The sequence below is a fragment of the Apodemus sylvaticus genome, chromosome 14 (genome assembly GCF_947179515.1).
Source record: "Apodemus sylvaticus chromosome 14, mApoSyl1.1, whole genome shotgun sequence".
NCBI lineage: Eukaryota > Metazoa > Chordata > Mammalia > Rodentia > Muridae > Apodemus > Apodemus sylvaticus.
In genome coordinates this window covers 25,985,374-26,004,650 of record NC_067485.1, presented here as the reverse complement: position 1 = coordinate 26,004,650, position 19,277 = coordinate 25,985,374, and the positions used below count along the sequence as shown (strand labels likewise).

Genomic DNA, 19,277 nt, shown 5'->3' with positions numbered 1-19,277 from the left:
AGTGGACGCAGTTTCAAATATCTGGTTATAGCAACAGAGAATTACCAATGACACACACCAGCCAAAGTTTAGCTACCATTGGTTTAACTTAAATTGATTACCTTGAAGTAAATCGGTTTAACTATTGATTTACTTTGGAGTCAATGAAGATAGCTTTGCCTCTCCAGAGTGTACAATGTGAAATTCTGAAAACAACTTTTGTTCCTTGCAGTTCCAGTAAAAAATGGGTAGTTTGATATTTTGAATTATTATATCCATCCTTGAAGCAAATATGTACTTGGGATGTGTGAGCATCCCAGAACATGTGGCCATCGCAATAGGAAAATGTCCTTTTCCTGGCGTGCTGTGCTCTGCTTTAAGAAACTGTTAATGAGCTGATGTCACGTTTCGCAATGGATGGCAATTGATGAAATGGCACCAGGAGCTTTGTTGTGCACAGTTATCTGCTGCATACTTGGGGGAAAATCCTTTCTATCAGTTAGCTTTCCTGTTGATATGACAAAATGCCTGAATTAAATGACTTTTAAAAAAGTATTTATCCAGGCTCATACTTTCAGAGTTGCTTGGTCTATGAACTTGGGTAGGACACATTGGCAGCTAGGAGTATGAGGTGGGTGAGAATCACTGGGGGGTAGTAGACAAGGATCCAGGTTCAAACCCAGCCCCTCCCTCGAGTCAGTGAGCTGCTTCCTTTAATGGTGTCCTGCCTTCCTCTACTTCCTAGCCTCTTACATTTAGAGCTCATCAATATATTATAGCAGTCATTAGGCCTAAGCCCTCATGATCTATGTCTGCAGACACACTTGGAGACTTTACTGACTCCAGATAAACTCTCATGAATGACCATCATAGACCTCGCTGTTTTAGTCGGTGGATCTAAGCATTCACTTTTCTTAACGACTTTCAATAGTGATAAGGAGTGTATTTAAAGATTGTTGATGACCTGTAACTGTTCTATAACTTTTGTAACATTGTAACATGTAGCTTATCCTAAGAGCATAGACCAGAGAAGCCTTTGAGTTGTCTGTTGAGTCAATAGGTATAACTTGATGAGTTTGTGGACTCTCACATTCCCTGCAACAACTCCACAGCTCTGCGTGGAGGTGAACTCCTGTAGATGACCACTGCCATCCGCTCTCACTGCAGTAACCAACTCTGAAGATGGTGTGGCATGAACAACAGACATTTGTTTGTGTTACTTAAGGGCGGGGGAGGGTGTAAACCCAAAGATTAGGCTGCCAGCGTGGTTGGGTCCTGGGGAGGGCTCTCTGCCACTTCTCAGTGTGTCCTCGTGGTAGAGAGACAGAACCAGCAATCTGGTCTCCCCTCCCAGAAGAGTGACAACCTACCCAGCAGGTCATCTCTCCCCTGTGACCTCATCTAACTTAGTTTCCCAAAGGCCCCCTCTCAGATAGCACATTGGGGTGAATGCTTCAGGAGGGGACAGTGACATGCATCCTTAGCAACATCAGTTTGTGGCTCAGGGCTCACTCTGGCGCCCCTGGGGTGGCTGTGGAAGGAGCGTCTCTGCAAGAAGTAAGTTCTTGCATGTTGCCGTTGGCATTTGACTTGCAGGAGTGCCCTGTTAGGATGAAAGATGTTTCTTCTGGACACTTTTCCAGCATCTTCTGCCACTGTAGGACTAATCTCTGTCATTTAGTCAAGATTTAGATAATCTTTTCCTTTGTGTTCCATTTTGGGGATTCCTTTTGCACCTTCTCTAGTGATTAGAGTACCCTAGGTCTAGAGTTATTTTTGGAGTTCTAATCAACACTAACATGATGCTACCCCATCTCTCCTCTATGAGTATGTTCAAATATGTGTTTCACCCCTTCCCAACCCCCCCCCAACCCTTCCCCCCTCCATCTCCCCATCAGCGTCAGGCCTGTTTCTCAAGTTTCTCAATTCTGGCACTACCCACTCATATCTTCCCCAACACTTGCTGTATTTAGAGAGTTTTCAAGCTTTTCTTAGAAGGCATTGTTTTATTTCTCTCATAGTTGTCCCCTTGACCACAATTCTGCAAATATAACCTTTTCCCTCCGGGCCCCGTGGGTGACAGAGGGCTGTCTCTGCTCTCAGGTCTGTCCTTCACTCTTTCCTTGGTATTACAAAGAGCAGGGTTTTTTTCCCCCATGGGCATGCTCTCTAACTGTTTGATTTCATCTAGGAAAACTAAAGGAAGAAGGAACAGATAGGAGTTTTCCTTCCTCTTTCTGTTTTAGGGTGCCACCTCTTGAAGTATCTTTATTATTCCTGAGGAACCCTCGAAGGGGCACCCATGGGTAGCATGTTTTCTCCAACCCGGTCTCCTTGTGTTGTTGTGTGCGCACACTTGTGTGTGTGTACAATCTCTGTCTTCAGACACACCAGAAGAGGGCATCAGATCCGTTGTGAGCCACCATGTGGTTGCTGGAAATTGAACTCTGGACCTCTGGAAGAGCAGTCAGAGCTCTTAACCATCGAGCCATCTCTCTAGCCCACCCCACTACTCTTAGGTTGGTGTAGCCATGGGGTCACACCCGTATGATCACTAACATACTACTGCTACCAACCTTTGGGAATATTCTATGTCCAAGCCATGGTGCTGGCCTTACTTCCCTTCTTTTCAGAACCTCAGTGCTAGGAAGTACTAGCAGTGGCTTCCTGCTGATAAACTCTTGGGGGCAGCCTTGCTGGCCCCACCTTGTCTTTCCACCTCTCTATCTTTCCAGGGATTTTCATGTACCAACCCCGTCAGATTCAAATATCCACACTGGCCTTAAGTTTCATTTTCTCTTTTGTTTTTGTTTTTGTTTTTTTTTTTTGTCTTTGCTTATGTCTATTTTCATTTCTGCCTGGTGCATTCTCGTTCAAGTCTTTTCTTGGTTTCTCTCCAAATTTATTGCACATTTTGTATTGTTAGTCCCAGGTCAATAAACCACCTGCTTTTTTGCTTTTTGACAGTGTTTTGATATGCTTCTTCCTGCCTTTGCCTCCTTCAGCAAATCATACTGGCTTGTGCCACCACAACCGGCTACACACGATTCAGAAGTTACTTTTCTGTCACCCCTGTCACCTAAGCTCCCTTCTTCTGTGTCACAGTGCCTCACTCTGTCACTTCCTCTAGCTCCTCTCAAAATGAAACTGCGCACAGTGTTTGCTAGCTATCGGGGCATGTTCAGACACCCTCGAGAGTCTTGCTGGTTAGCGGGGCTTTGTTAGAACGTTAGCATCTACGCTGGTGGACACCAGGTCCAGCTGAGTTTCTGTTTCTCTCAGACTATCTTGAAGCCATTGCTAGCTTGTGGCTTGTTTGAACTGAAGACAGGACTTTTATACTTCTGTTTGGCTCCCTACAATTACATGAGTCATACTCAGGTAAAAAGTGTATACTTTGTGATAAATTACTTGTCCATTGCGATGATCTGAACCTATCAAAATTATACTCTGACCCTGGCATCACTTTTTTCCCATGGTGTTTGCCACTGTTTCCACGTGCTATCTTTATATATAAGTTCACAAGCATAACTGCGTTTGGTTATGTATAAAATAGTATCTCACAGTCATGGTCTTTTCCTCATGTATAGATAGCTGTGGAAATTTCTATGTTATGTGATTGAAGACTAACTTTTTTGAAAGTTTCTGCTTCTCTGCATAGCATTTTATTTGTATATTATGCATAATATTTGTATAGTTATATAATACAGATTCATATAAACCGCGTTAACAGCACAGCCCACGTGCCTGCACTCAGAACATTGGGGACGAAGAGTGGCTCTGCTCAGGGGCCAGCAGTGACGGTGAAGTCACCCACACTTTGCTTAGGCTGCTGCTGCAGTCTTCCATAGACGTTTATGAAAGCAAATGCCTTGTAGTTGGGGCGGCTGTGACTTGAAGCTGGCTGTAACCCGTCCTTTGTCTACACTGCTTGCTCTTCTTCCTGCTACATAAGAGCAAGCCTCTTTCCAGCATCCATTTGATGCTTTTCCGATTGTGCTTTCAGGGACAATCCAGATGTTGGATTCCTTCATACTTTGCTTGGGATTCCTGGTGGCAGAAGACTCCTTGAGGCCCTCCATTCAGCAGGAGGTGAGCTGTAACTAAGTTAACGTTGCTCTGGAAAACTCCGAAGCCATGCATGAGGTTTCATTTTGTTTCTTTGCCATGAATCCTCGGTCCAATCCTGAGCAGGCTCTGTGGACTTTGAACTGCATTTTGAACGCTGCACCCCAGGGAGAGAGAAGAAAGCTCTCTTCAGCAGAAGGCACGTGCCATCTTATGTAAGTGAACTCACACTTAGGTGATGGTGTAAGCCCCAGCTCTGTGCTCTGCACCCCTGTCTACTTCATTCCTTCCTTCAGTGTGGGTCTTTCAAGTTCACCGAGTATCTGGCTGGAAAGGACTGACGACTTAAGAACAGACTTTGCCTGGATCTACTCTTAGTGTGGGGCAGGGAGTGTGTTTGTTTGTTTGTTGTCTTTTGCATTGAAGTTTGAGTCAAAATGCTCTCTCAGCTGACTGATTATATAAATATGAACCACAATATTAATTTATGGAAATACGTTGCACATGCACATGTGTGTACAGACACACACACACACACACAATTTTAGTGACTCAGTTGTGGCTACATAGACCTTCAAAAGTTACACTTAAACATTTGGAGAGAAGGTTTTTACACAGAGCTTCGAATGTCACATTTGAAGATAAGGTTTTAATAGAAGATAAATTGCAAACATGTTCTTGTTTCGAATTTGGACTTTAAAAAAAATGTCTGTGAGGATGGCTAGCCAGTGAGGAGGGCATCTTGGTGACAGTGGCCATTCCTGTGACATGGCGCGAGGAGAGTGTTCTCTGCAGAAGACTGCTCGCTGAGCCTGGGCTTGTCGTGGTTCGCTGTGCTGGTCTGTGAACAGGGTGACTTTGACTGAGTCATTCATCGAAAAAGAAATCTTGTCGACACTGGTAAAGATCTCTACTCCTAAGAGTCTGTGGCCCTTCAGTTGTTCAGCCATCCTGTGCTTCAGTGATAGAGCCAACCTGGTCCGGCAGTGTAATCCTGCTCATGGAGGCCTGTATTCTCATTGCGAGTGCTTTGTTGGACATTTTTCTTTCAGTCCTGACAGACTGTTTTGCTGGCTGTATATGGTCATACACCGGCTATTATTATCTTTTAGGACTTGCGATGCACTGCTCTTCTGAATCTTACTTTACAATGAGAAACCAGCTGTTAATCTGATAGGTTTCCTTTGACCTGTGACTTGCAGGTTTTTTTCTCTTGTCATTTTAAATACTCGTTCTTTGTAATGCCTACTTGGTGTTTTTATTATGATGTGCTGTAGGGATTTTATTTTCCAGTCTACTTGGTGTGCCATGTGCTGCTGTTGGTATCTGCATGGGTGTGTCTTCTCTTAGTTTGGGGAAGTTTTTTTTCTGTATTCTTGGTGAAGATCTGAAGTATGTCATTGATTTGGGATTCTTCTTCATCGATATCTATAATTTGAAAGCTTGTTTTTTTTTTTCCATGGTGTTCCACATGGTTGTTTTAAAAAACAAAATCCTGAACGGTCAATTTTACCAGCGAAGACTCAGGAGCCAGATGCTGGGACCTTTCTGCTCAGCTGCTATCCCAGAAGGAAAAAGCTCCACCACACTTCTCCTCCACACTGTCTTAAATGCCCTTCCGCTCAAACGTCCCTCCTTCCTCTTCCTGGTCCCTGTCAGCTGGCTGCCTGCTCAGCTTCCTGACCTGTCACCGGCTTTATTTCGCTCTTGTTCACAGAAGGCTCTACAGGTGAGCAGACTCCAGGGCTGAGTCACAGCACAACAAAGTTTTTCCAGTTCACAATCTTGGGGTTCATCGTGCGCTCAACTGTCCTGCAGCACCACATTCCCTGTGCGTTCCCTTCTGGTGTTTACAAGCTCATGTTCCTTGCTTATTTGGTCTAGAGGCTCTGTTATTTTTGTCTAGAGCCCATGTTTAGTCATCTGCTCGACTTGCTCTACTTGGGAGGCTTCCCTCTGAGTTTTCTACTTAGGCATTTGTCTGTTTGTCTGACTGTCTTTCTGTCTTTTTTTCGCCCCAATTCCATCTTCACTTCAGCCTGAGTTGTCTTCAATGTTTCTATCTCCTGACTGAATTCTGTTCTGAAGTCTCGGATTGTCTTCTCCATCTCCGCCAGCCTCCTGTTGGTTTTTTCCCTTGGGCATTGCTTAGGTGTTTACTCTCCTTAAATGTTTTCTCTCTTGATTTCATTGAGCTGTTTCTTTGTGTCTTTTTCAAACTCTTTTGTCTTCTTTGAGGAGGTTTATGGCTTTTTTGTTTGTTTGTTTTTTTGTTTTAATTTCTGTGTCCTGGATTTCCTCTAGGTAGTTTTCATGGGCAAGCATTTCTAGGTTTTGGAGAGAAGATGGCTGGCTTGGTCTTTGATATTGTTGGTATTCCTGTGATGAGATCTGGGCACGTGGGATTCCTTTGGCAGGTCTGAGTTGATTATGGATGGGGCAGGGGTAGGGTTGGGTCAGATTGGAAGCGACCTGGCCAAGCCCAGGGTGAGGCAGGAGGTAGACTTCTGAGTAGCAAAGTTAGCTATGGCATGGAAAAGCCCTGTGGTTTGATGGATTGGTAGTGAAGCTGCTAGGCCAAGCCTAGAGCTCTTCTGTAAGGCAGGCAGGTGAGGCCAGACTAGGCTGGTGGGTTGTGGGACCTAGGCTAACCTGGGTAGGTTGTGGGAAAGGCACGGATAAGGAGGTCAGGGCTACTTACCAAGATTGACTCTGGGAGTTTGGGTATGGAGGTGGTTGACGGAAGCAGGTCAAAGGGTCCTGTGTTGGGTAGATATGGGTAGGGCAGGTCCCAGTGGGAGCACAGGGTTGGGTGCAGAGCAGGAGGCATCAGTGGAGGCTGGGAACGTGGGGCCCCATGGAAGCCTAGTGGTCGGCTGCCGTGGGACCCTAACTAGATATGGTAAGTTTCACGAAAAGTATGGGGTGATGGGGAAACTTAACAGTGTAGACCTTGGAGGAAGATGCAGACATCTGGTCTTTTCAGTGCGGCTTCTGTAGCTAGAACTCAGGAAACTCATGTTTGTGAGCTATGTTCTTTACTGCTTAAGCTATCTCCCCAATCCACAAGACTTCTTTATTCTTTAAAAGGAGAGACTTTTGCCAAGTGTGGTGATGTATCCCCTGCCATCCTGCTGCCCCGGTCACTCAGGCAGAGACAAGTTAAGGCCAGTTTGAGCTTAAATAGTGAAAGGGCCTCAAAATAGGAACATGGATATAGCTGAATGAAGCCCCTGTGCCTCAGAACCCCTCCCCCAAGTCCCCAGCCCCCGCCAGCCAAATGATCAAATGATTCTCAGACATTAAGGAAAAAACGAACAGTGTGTGTTTTAGTATTTGGTGGACACACCAGAATGGATGGATATACCAGAGAAGATTACAGTGTGACAGTGATGTAAACTGTAAGAGTTTGCTTTTGTTATGTCTCTAAATTAAGCCTATCTGTTGAAAATTGCTTCAAGCTTTTTTGGTCCTGGACAGGCACAGGACCAAAGGCCTCAGCTTCCTTAGGTGTCAGATCACGTGTAAAATGTTTATATCATGGGCTGGTGATTGGTGAAAAGAGAACAGTTAGAAGTGACTCATGCCTGTAGCGTGGAGGCAGGAGAATTGCTACGAGTTTAAGGTTAGGCTGATCTACAGTAAGACCTTGATTTGAAAAAAAAAAAAAAGAGTTTCTCTACCAAAACTCCAAGAAACTCTAAGAAACCACAAACTTCAGAAATAGATCATTCAATGGACCCTCATATTTTAGGAAGCTAAATTCACTTCATGAAAGACAAGGTAGAACCTCAAAAATATAGTAATTTCTAGCTTTTTAAATGTACATCAGGGCAGTCAGTGGTGTCTTTAATCCCTGCACTAGAGGCAGAGGCAGGCAGATCTGAGTTTGAGGCCAACCTGGTCTACAAAATGAATTCTAGGACAGCCAGGGCTATACAGAGAAGCTTGTCTTGAAAAACAAACAAAAATGCATATGAGGCTCTGTGGTTAAGAACACTAGCTGTTCTTTTAGAGGACTTGGGTTCAATTTCCAACACCTACATGGTGGTTCACAGTATCTGTAACTCTAGTTCAAGGTATCTGACACCCTCACATAGACATATAGGAAAACCACCAGTGCATATAAAATTATTTTTAAAGAAAACCTTTAAAAAAAATGCTTATCTGTTATCAATGTGTCAACTTAAAGAACATTTCCATTGGAAGGCATTACGCATTGTGGAAATTCTGATACTGATTTCAAAAATACATCTCTTGGTTTTCAACTTATTTGACAAGGGCTTACCTCTTGCTGTTCATCTTGGTGAAACTTAATTTATGTAAATGTTTCAGGAAAGAATTGGCAAGGACAATCTTGACCGTGGGCGGTAAGAAGTATTTAGAATTTTAAATGCATAGACTCTTGGGCACTGGGAGATGTATGTTGATATTGGGAGTGTGAGGAATAAATTATGTTCTGTTTGATGTTAGGAAATTACAATTTTTTTCCAAGAGATTCTGGCCTGCCGAAAATCACAATAGCTAACAGACACCTACTGGCCAGTTTTGTCACATTTTAAGATATTGGCACACATGTGCCATCTAAAATTCTTTTAAGTACAAAAGACATCAGAGTCGTGAATAAAGCCCTCTGTCTATGTCCCGACTTTCTGTCTTTGACTCAGATACCTTTTTATTCGCAAACATAATCTTTAAGCTTTTAATCTGCATAATAAATAATTACATGATGGATTATGTTATAGATTTTAAAAACAGTAGTCTGTGATTATGACCTTGTCGGTCCATCTGATTACACCTCTTTTTTTTGCCTTTACAGTTATTTGAGGTTTGGGCTATAGCTCTAGAGTGCTTGTAAATGTGGGTTTGAGCCCTAGCTCCCCTAAACCTGGTGTGGGGATGTGTGATCATATTCCCGGCACTTGGGAGACAGAGGGAGGAGAATCAAGTATTCATGGTTATCCTTGAATCTGAGTCCATCCTGAGCTACAATAAGACCCTGCTTTTTAAGTAGAATTATTTGACATTTGAGCATATAAAGTGATTGCAGTGAAATATCATAACTTTAGCGAGATTTTATTTTTGTTGTCAAAATACTTTAAGGCTATATGATTTGATATTTTAATGTGCCTTAAATATAAAATCTAAAAAATATGCTGCATCTATATTATACATTTTTTTCCAAACTAGGGATTGAGCTCAGCACCTTATACGTAGTAGGCAAACATTCTACTAACTGAACAATATTCCCAACCCTCAGAATAGAATTTTAAAGATGTTATCTGTGAAACCTATTCAGATTTTCCCCCTGGCCATCCTTAAGTAGACTTTGGATGGCCATAATGGCTCTGAATCTGTCTTGTTGCATTTTACCAAGGGGCTTAGCTCTAGACCAAATTCTGACTTTAAAACTAACTTGTTTTCTGTTGCTCTGCATCCAGAATTCACCTATGTCTCCTGTGTTTCGAATCTCTAGACTATAACCAGCAGGTTGCCCTCTCTGAGGTGCTGTGTCGAATGTCTGTTGGAACGCTGAGGAATGAACTTGCTGTTCAGTGGTTTGATGATGCCGCCCTGGCTGGAGCTTTCAAAAAGATTAAGAATCGGGAATTTGAGACGGTGAGAATTCAGTCACCATTTACCGAGGGACCTTTTCAGACTCTCCTGGGTTTTAGGCTCAAGAGAAGGTTTAATTTTCTTAAAGATGAAAAGAATTTTTTTCATCATGTGTGTATGTAAAAGAAGGAATATGTGTGTGAGTGCAGGTCTGTTGGGTGTGCTGCATTCCAGGGATGTGGAGTGATGCACTGCCTCACACAGGTTCGGGGAGCCACACTAGGGTTATCTGTGAAAGCAGAGTATGGCCCTAACTGCTGAGCCATCTCTCTAACCCCTCAATGCTTAAAATCTGGCCAGATGGCAATCCTTAACTTACCCTTGTCAGTGAAGGTGCATAAGTGAAATACTTGGGACAAGTGAGGAGATACATACAGGACTCTCCGGAGGGAATCAATGCAGGAGGCAAACTGAATTGATGGGTTCAGGCAAGGAAAACACTTGGGAGCAGGTACAGATTTTGAATGGTCCCCAAAGAGTAGGGATACAATTGAAGAATAAAGAGAAAAGAATTAGAGCGGTCAAGAGGGACTCCGGCTATGGCAGACAGCTGGCATCGGCAATCACACTAGAGCATATGGTGAGACCATAGAGAAACCATGCTGTGTGCTCTCCAGGCCCTGCAGTGTGAAGGTGCAGAGGTTGGTAGGTTGGTGTTTTTTGTTTTTTGTTTTGTTTTGCAGTAAGCTTACTGTGATTTTTCTCAAAGCACACAAAAATAGCTCTTGGCTTTGTTGTGTATCTGATCCCTCCTACAGTTGCTAATGCATTTCCTTTATTCTTTTCTGAATACCTTTAAATCAGCATTAAGAGTCTCAGGAAAAGGCAGAAATTCATATTGAATGCTCATTTTCATGAAGCCTCCTAATCAATACCATTGGGTAATCATGATTATCATGTGATTTGCAGTGAACTAAATTTGAACCTTTATACTGTGAGTCTTAGACTCCAGGGCTGCCGGATGTTCTACGTAGAAAAAGTCATGATTCCAGGGACCTTTTGGTTTTGAGCTTTCCCTCAAGTTAGAATCCAACCTGCCTGACTCAAGGGATGTTTGCAGAAACTTTAAGTCATGAACTGGTGAAGTCTTCTATTTCATCTGTAAGGTGGAAATAAATCCTACCTTAAAATGAGGAGTTTCTTAGGTAGGGTTACTATGGCTATGGCAGAACACCATGAACAGAAGCAGCTTGGGCAAGAAAGGGAGGGTTTATTTGGCGTTTATATCCTGAATTACAATCCAGTGATGGGGGCCAAGGCAGGAGTCTGGAGGCAGAAGCGGACGCAGGTGCCAGGGCTGCTGCTTACTGCCCTCCCCCTTCTGACTTACTCGGCTGATCTTACAGCACCTAGCACCACTCAGAATGGGCTGGGTCCCCCCACACCAATAACTAATAAACGCCCTATAGGCTTGCCTTCAAAATATACAAAATATACAAAACATATAGGGCCATGTGGGAAGATAAACATGGGGCTGCTTAAGAGGGAGCTGAGCCAGGGGACAAACCGTGAATTTGATGGCTTTTACGAAGGCAGTTTTCCTGTTTGAGGTTCCCTCATCTAAGATGATTCCACCTTATGTCAACTTCACATAAAACTACCTACACAAGGAGAATCCAGAGACAGACACAGAGACAGACACAGAGACAGACACAGAGACAGACACAGAAACAGACACAGAGACAGGGACGGACGAACAGACAGACGGGAGGGAGACAGATGGACGGACAGGAGGGGGAGAGAGAGACAGACACCAGAGCACCTGGGATGTCATGGGCAACCTCATCTCTCTCTGCAGATGATGAGAATAGAGAAATCTCCTTGTTTCCAATATCATTGCTACCACTACCTTCCAGCTCACCTGATTCTCTTTTGAACTGATTTTATATTAAAGCCTTATGTTGGTCATATCTATTGAGGGCCAAATACAAGGTTTGAAGTGTGAGAAATGTTTAATGACAATAGCCAGTCATCAATAGCTGGGAAAAAAAAATGAAGACAAATCTGGACCTGTGTGTCTCTTTGTCCTTAGGACGTCAGGGCAATATAGTCCCTGCCTTGATACTGTTTAGGAGAATTCTAGAGGCAGTTCCTTGTTCTTGGTGTATATGGCATAGATCTACAGAGGAGAGGCAGGGGGATATGTCCACATGAATCCACCCCAAAGCTGATCGGTTGTACGGCTTGTGTTGGGCAGGTGTCAGGGAAGTGTGGTAGGTGAGTTAGTCAGATACTGGCCTCTAAGGGAGGTCTATTTTTCTTGCTCACTCTTTGGCCCAAATGAGTCCATCATGCATTGGCTTCTCAGCCCTAAGTATTCCTCAGCTGAGTAGGTAACACCGAGGGTATGAGGAGGCAGCTTGCCTACAACCTTCTCTCTGGGCGTAAAACCTTGGTGCCACAAAGCAGAGAATCCTTGTGAATCCTAGAGTTGGCCAGGATGGCAGTCAAGATCGTGTGCTTCTAACTGCAAGATTCTACTGCTTATCTTAGGACTGTCGGCAGTTCCTCACTTTCCTGAATAACAGACTTGGCGACCAGAGAAGGTAATGTGTCTTTGGGATTATTTTATCAGACAGTTATGATATTGTGTGATATTTTAAGACTATATAAGATATTTTTTAGTTTTAAGAGTGTATAGGATCAATATTTTACTGCTAGGACCAAGTGGTTAATTGGTTGGAAATCTAGGAAGAGCCTGGTGTGGTGACTTGCACCTGTAACCCTAGTCCTTTGGAGGCTAAAGTGGGTTTTTTGTTTACATTTGTTTTGTTGCAAATGTATTTGTTCTATGTGTGTATGAGTGTTTGACCTCTGTGTATATATATACCAGATGTGTGCCTGAAGGGGATGGAATCTCCTGGAACTGGAGTTGTGGACAGTTGTGAGTTACCACCATGTGGGTGTTGGGAACTGAACCCAGGCCATCTGCAAGAGGTGCAAGCACTCTCCACCATCTTTCCTATCTCTAGACTTGCTGGATTTCTTGAAGAGTAATTTTGAAAAGACTAAATGTGCCTGAGGATAAGCGTATCACTGACAAGTAACTCCTTGATCGACTCCGGAATTAGGACCAAGTGATTTTTTTTTTTTCTGAAGTGAATGCTAACAATTCAGACATACAAACTGTCTGTCATAGGTGAAATCTCACCACAGCAGATGTTTATTTGCAGAGTTGAAGTGCCCTCACAAATCCTGTGTATAGGAGACTTCCCAGCATGCTGTAGTTGTGAAAACAGTACGCCTCTCTCCAGGTCATTTTGATTTTTAATTGTGAGGTGTTTTGCAGGGTCTACTCATTCCCATGCTTGACTGCTTTTGCTGATGAGCAGGAGGTAGGTCTGCTCGGCTCCTCTCACCCCCCCCCTCTCCACAAGGGTGGTGTGAAGTGAAACACTATGAGGTTCACACAGTTAGGTCAGATGTTTGCTGTCAGTACTCTAAGGGGCCATTTACATATGTGTGTGTGTGTGTGTGTGTGTGTGTGTGTATGTGAGAGAGAGAGAGACAGACAGACAGACAGACAGAGACAGAGACAGACAGAATGAATGAATGAATGAATATATAACCCTGGCAGGCCTTTAAAAAAGGGATGTTAACTTCTCTTAGTGACCTTACCTTTAAACTGATCAGTTCATGTCATAACCAGGATGCATTTCACCTGTTCGTAGGGAACATTATTCACAACTGAACTGGATGGTGAAGAGTCAAGGTTCTCCTAATTTCCCCCATCTAGTTGATAATCCTCTCTCTCTCCCTCTTCTCCTAGCAACTGGTCCACTTTTTCTACACTCTGTGTGCTCTAGCACAAGTTGGTACGAGTGATCTGATTGAACTATGTGCCATTGTAACCCAAACACAATGGCACCAGTGTATGCTTTCTAGCTCCCGTTCCACCTCATACTTTGGAGACCAAGGCTAACTAGTTTCTTTTCCTCATCTTTTTTCCGGTTCTAGAAAAACAGGGCTTTTCACCTAACAGGGACTCCAAGCAATAACTTCACGGCTTCCCCGTGAAGCACACCCACTTACCTAGAACCATGGCTCAGTGGAGATTTCTCGAATGCCCTCACTGACTATTTCGATCATTTCTTTGTCATGGGTTCAGGGACCCCTTCATGGCTCGTGGGGCTGCGATTTTTTTCAACTTCCAATACTTCCTTCTTCCCACAGCTGAGTTATGGATGCTTGCCTGTCGGGCCCCCTCTTTTCTGCTTCCCCGAGGAGTTTATTCTCTGGCTGTTGTCACCAGGGCTTCCCAGGATTTCCTCTGTTTGAATCCAGGCTCTTACACTGGCGCCTGTCGACTGGCTTTTAGTGGCGTGTGCTGTGGGGAAAGCTTTCTGTCCTGCTCTGTGGCCACTGTGGTAGGCTTGAGCGATGGGGAGAGAAATTGTCCAAAAAAATCCTATTCACTAGAAAGTGGGGTCTAGAATATCGAGTCTGGTGTTTGGCCCACTGTTCAGGGAATAAAGGCATCATGCATAGGGTTGAACATCCTATGGCAAAGGTCTAACATGTTCCAAAGTGCCCGACCTACTGAGTGCTCCATGATACCAAATGGAAAGATTAGGCCTTGAAATCTTAGTCAGAAAAGCATCTGTCTCACAAGCATGAAGACAGGAGTTTAATCCTTAGAAATACTCCATCCATCCATCCATATACCCATCCTTCCTTCCTTCCCTCCTTCTAATTTTTTTTAAGCTAGGCATGGTAATATCCACTTGCAATTCCAGTTCTGGGAACTTCAGTCTGGGCTGAGACAGGAGAATCCCTGTATTCACCTGCCAGCCAAATAGAACCTAGGGAATTCTAGGCAAGGATCCTGTATTTAGAATATAAATTTAAATGCTACTTGAGGTTCAATTCCCATGTACACACATGGGCACAAAGGGGTAGGGGAAGCCTCAGGGCCCATGGAGATAGCTCATCAGATAAAAGTGCTTTTTGCTAAGCCCAATGACCTGAATTCAGTCTCTGAGAGATGCATGGTAGGAGCAGAACTGGCTCCTACAAGCTGTCCTCTGATCTCCATATGTATGCCATACCATTCACTAATGTGAATGCAAACACACAGTAAATAAGATGTAAAAGAAACATAAAATGTACCACACCTGTCTTCATGCAATGCACAAGTAGGATACAAGTATATATAAACTACTGGATAAATTTCTCTTAGAAGATGAGTGTCAGTTTGTGGTATGAGCGAGTCCCTTCCCCAAGTCACCTTCCATTATGTACATACAGATGTTCCAAAATCAAAAGCGCTCTGCTCTAAGGATTTCAGATAAACGGTGCTCAGCCCAGACTCCTGACATCTGTCTAGAATTCCTCTAGAGCAGATAAAAGGCACTGGAACCTCTGGGCAAGATGTCTATGGGAAGTTGGACAGAAAAGATGTTTACTCCTTCTAGAACACGACATTGCTCGAATCCTTGATTTTTTTTTTTTTGATGAGTGTGTAATGATAAAAGCAAAAGCAATCTGAGCTCAAGTATTAGCTGTTCCCTGATTGACAGTAAGCTGGACACCAAATCAACACTCGCTTGCTCACAAAATCTTCCTTGTTAGAAGAAAATTCTATTTGCTATTCAGTGTGGTTTACTACGGATTCAACACACAATGGGTTCCCTCTACCTTCATGATTTTCACCAAGGGGAAAAATTGTGTGGGTAAATCATCTAACACATTGATGTATCTGTCTGATATTCTGAGGAGGATGGGATCTTCCTGCCAGGGGCTTGGAGTATGAGACTGGGACCCACTCCGGATTTACATGGGAGTTTGGTACTAAGAGCTGAGGATAGTTCTGTCCTAGGAGCATGGGTTATTGTTGGTGAGTGATTTAAATTGGACCCTTTGACATAAGATTCCCATATAACTTTTGCTTAAATTCTCCCACAGATGAGAAAACCAGCAGATGAAAAATTAGAGGAATTTTGGATTGATTTCAACCTAGGAAGCCAGAGCGTGACTTTTTACATAGACAATGCTGAGGTAACTAGGGTTCGTTCCCCAGCAGGCCTGAGCATTTAGGAATTCTTTGTGTAAATATGGTTATGCATTCACGACTTTCCCCCATTTTTCCCCCTCAAGAGTACTCTGTGGGAGCCAGTACAACTTTTGAAGGAAGCTATGGTCAAGTTCATCATTACAGGTAAGATGTAAACACCTTCCCACGGAGTTTCCACTGTTGCTTCTGTTGATGTTATAATGTTTAGTTAATTCTAGAGCAGATTTTTACCTTGTGTTCTTATTTGGAGTTGTTCTTTCATTGTAAAAGATTTTTTTATTTATACGTTCATGTCTGTGTCCAGAAATTCTTGCATGTGGGTGGATGTCTGCAGAGGCCAAAAGAAGGTGGTGGATCTCCTGGAGATGGTGTAAGAGATGGTTGTGAGCCTCCTGATGTGGGTGCTGGGAACCGAACCTGGGTCCTTTGGAAGAGTAGAGTGAGCTCTTTGCCCTTGGCGCCATCTCTCCAGGCCCAGAAGAGAGGCTTCTCTGAATGGGAATTGAACTCAGCCTGAGGTAGTGAGAGTGCAGTGTCCTTAACCACCAGGAACCCAGGGAGGTTTCAACTCGATATTTAACTCACTCTTTGAAAGATATCAACTTGTAGTTAAGGTAAAAATGGCTGTGCTGTTATATGTTCTTATCTGTGTTAAATCTTTCCAGTCTGATGTTCTATTCTGGTATATCATGGTAGTTTGTATTAGCCAATAGTTTCAAGTGGGTTGCCATCTTGGATTACCTTGCCAGGTGAAGACCTTTCTTTTCCTTTTCTCTTTCTTCCTTCCTTGGTAGGTACTTGGCTCTTAGCTTTGTCTGCTCTTTCGTGGCCTTCCTACGAGATCTCGCATCTATCTAGTCTGTTCTGATTGTGGCTTTTTCTTTGGAGACTGAACTTGAATTTCGATCCAAGTTATTTTCACATTTGAAACTGACTGCCCATTTGCCACAACAGTATCATGGAAGAGTCTGTTGTCTGAGACCCAGACATCTCGAGAGGTGCTTCTACTTCTTAAGAGATGCCTACTGAAAATGAATATTGGCATATTGGAAACTGAATTTTAGAACTGTAGGATTTCAGAGAGAGAAAGAGAGAGAAGAGAATTTTGCTTAGTATATTTAAACTAAAATACCTGTTGTTTAACAAGAATTCTTTTAGAGAGACATGGAATAGTGCCATATAGGATGACACTCATTTCTCTGCTACAGCAAGTTCCTTCCTGTTTTCAGACAATCAGCCTTTAAGTCGTGTATTTGTGTGTATGTAAATACAAATTTCAAAGTCATTTATATTTACTATGGTTTCATATTCTCCCCAGAAAATTCTGTACAGTTGACAAAAGCTTTTGTTACATTGATATACCTGACATGGCATATTTTTTTTGTTAGAAAATGATAGGATAAAGATGTTCATCGTTTACCTGAAGCAGCCAATTGTTATCAGCAAGAGAGAAGCAAAGAAAATAGAAATCCACTTCGATAGGCAATTTGACATTTTACAAGCTTCCGTTCGAGCTTTGGGAGAAGACAAACAGGTGGCATCTCTCTCTCTCTCTCTCTCTCTCTCTCTCTCTCTCTCTCTCTCTCCATCCATATCAATCATCCATCATATCCTATCCATCATTCATATCCAATCAATCATATATCATCTATATCTCTCCTCTCCTCATCCCCTCTTTCTCTCTCCCTAGTTTCTTTCTTTTCTTTTTCTAAATAGGGATTCTCTCTATAGCCCTGGAACTCACTCTGGAGACCAGGCTGGCCTTGAACTCAGAGATCCACTTGCCTCTGCCTCACAAGTGCTGGGATTAAAGCCCTGTGCTACCATGACTGGCTTCATTTCCTTTGATTATTTGAAAATGTATTTTCAATCTCTTGGGTTTTGATGTATCTTTTGGTCAAGCAGAACCTTGAGAGGTCTAGGTTCTAGTTTGAGCTCTTCCTCATGTGTCATTATCTTCAATACATAGGGCACAAGAGCCCTTTCCACCTTGGAAGGCCTTATTGCCTGTACTGTGGACAGTACAGCCTGTGTGAGGCACCATTACTTCCTTTCCATACTCAGATAGTAGGGCTTCTTGACCGTTCCTCCTGGTCGGGGCGGGGGGTGGGGGGGTGGGGTGGTGGTGGTGGTGGTGGTGGAATCAGCAGGGAGTTACCCAGTTCTGTACTGCTCTTTCCTGGTTGAAATGCCCTGCACCTGCTTTGGGATTCTGTCTCCCCACTTGATCCCACCTCTTCCTATACATACACAGTGGTGTTTTTCCATTACAGTAGGCAAGGCAAAGAGATTTGTGGTAAAGGACATCCAAGGACAGAGACTGAATGGACAGGTCAGAGGAAGGGACGGAGCAAGATGCGGGAGGGAGTCTTGGCTGGTTCTTTTTGTTTTGAGGTATATATTAAAGCATCTCGTAGATGGTAAAGTGCTCTACAGATATAGTTCTCAAGGTCCTATGCAATGAGGATGAGGATGAGGGTGAGAGAGGAAGGAGTACTCAGCACTTAGGAAGAAGCCTGCTCTGCTATGTTGCATGACAAAATGGCCTGGTGTGCTCAGTTTGCCTTTACTCATGAGGACCACTGAATCAGCACATTTCCATGTTTCCCACTAAATGAAATGGCTTTGGTGTGGAGGCCTGGAGTCTCCACCAGAGGAAGCCACAGTTCCTGGAGTAGGAAGCTCCCGTAAGAAAAGGTGGGGATTGGAGGGTCGTCATTAGGTGCTCACTGCAGACTCACATTGAGAGAGCCACTTGTCAGGGAAGTGTGGATTAAAAGTCACTCTAGGTCTTAGACCAACTTCAGCAAGAAGAATCTGGATGCCTGTTTTTCTTTTTCTTTTCTTTTTTCTTTTCTTTTCTCTTCCCTTCCCCTCCCTTCCTTTCCTTTTTTCTTTCTTCCCCTCTCCCTCTCCTCTTTACTCCCTCTCCTCTCCTTCCCCTTCTTCCCTTCTCCTCTTCCACTTTACCCCCTCTCCTCCTCCCCCTCTCCCTCTGCTCCTGCCATTCTTCCCCTCCCCTCTCCTTCCTTCCCCTCTCCTCTCCTTCCTTCCCCTCTCCTCTCCTTCCTTCCCCTCTCCTCTCCTTCCTTCCCCTCTCTTCCTCCCCTTCTCCTTCCCCCTCCCTCCCTCCTCTTCCTCCCTCCTCTTCCCCTTCCTCCCCCTTTCCCTCCCTCCTCTTTACCTCCCCCTTCCCCCTCTCCCTCTCCCTCCTCCCTCTTCTCCCTCCCCTTCCCCCTCTCCCTCCTCCCTCTTCTCCCTCCTCCCCCTCTCCCTCTCCTTCCCTCCTTCTCTCTTCCCCATCCCTCCCCTTCCCTCCTCCCCCATCCTCCCCTTCCCTCTTCCTCCATCCTCTGTTATCCATATTTTGTTATGTGTCATCCATAGACTAGGTCACTGATAAACAGTTTATTTAGCTCTGGAGGTTGAAGTCACCCTTGAACTTGTCCAGACATCTGTCCAATCTCGGAAGGCCTGGACTCAGATGCAGTCTTACACTCCACTCCCACAAACACCCCAGCTCTCAGAGCTACTGCCCAGGGGATATGGTTTCTAACATGCAAAGAATGAAGAGTGCATTCAAGCCATGACAGAGGGTAGA

General features: G+C 43.9%; 1 protein-coding gene across 1 annotated transcript in view; it reads left to right on the top strand.

The window, feature by feature from the left end:
• Sycp2l (synaptonemal complex protein 2 like) overlaps positions 1 to 19,277 on the top strand; it is a 52,192-nt gene that overhangs the window by 7,363 nt on the left and 25,552 nt on the right. The window contains exons 6-14 of the mRNA XM_052156596.1: positions 3,986 to 4,071; positions 4,174 to 4,262; positions 8,383 to 8,417; positions 9,524 to 9,666; positions 12,157 to 12,209; positions 12,953 to 12,998; positions 15,568 to 15,660; positions 15,760 to 15,820; positions 17,065 to 17,210. Of these exons, the coding sequence (XP_052012556.1) occupies positions 3,986 to 4,071; positions 4,174 to 4,262; positions 8,383 to 8,417; positions 9,524 to 9,666; positions 12,157 to 12,209; positions 12,953 to 12,998; positions 15,568 to 15,660; positions 15,760 to 15,820; positions 17,065 to 17,210 (752 nt within the window). The remainder of the gene's footprint in view (positions 1 to 3,985; positions 4,072 to 4,173; positions 4,263 to 8,382; positions 8,418 to 9,523; positions 9,667 to 12,156; positions 12,210 to 12,952; positions 12,999 to 15,567; positions 15,661 to 15,759; positions 15,821 to 17,064; positions 17,211 to 19,277) is intronic.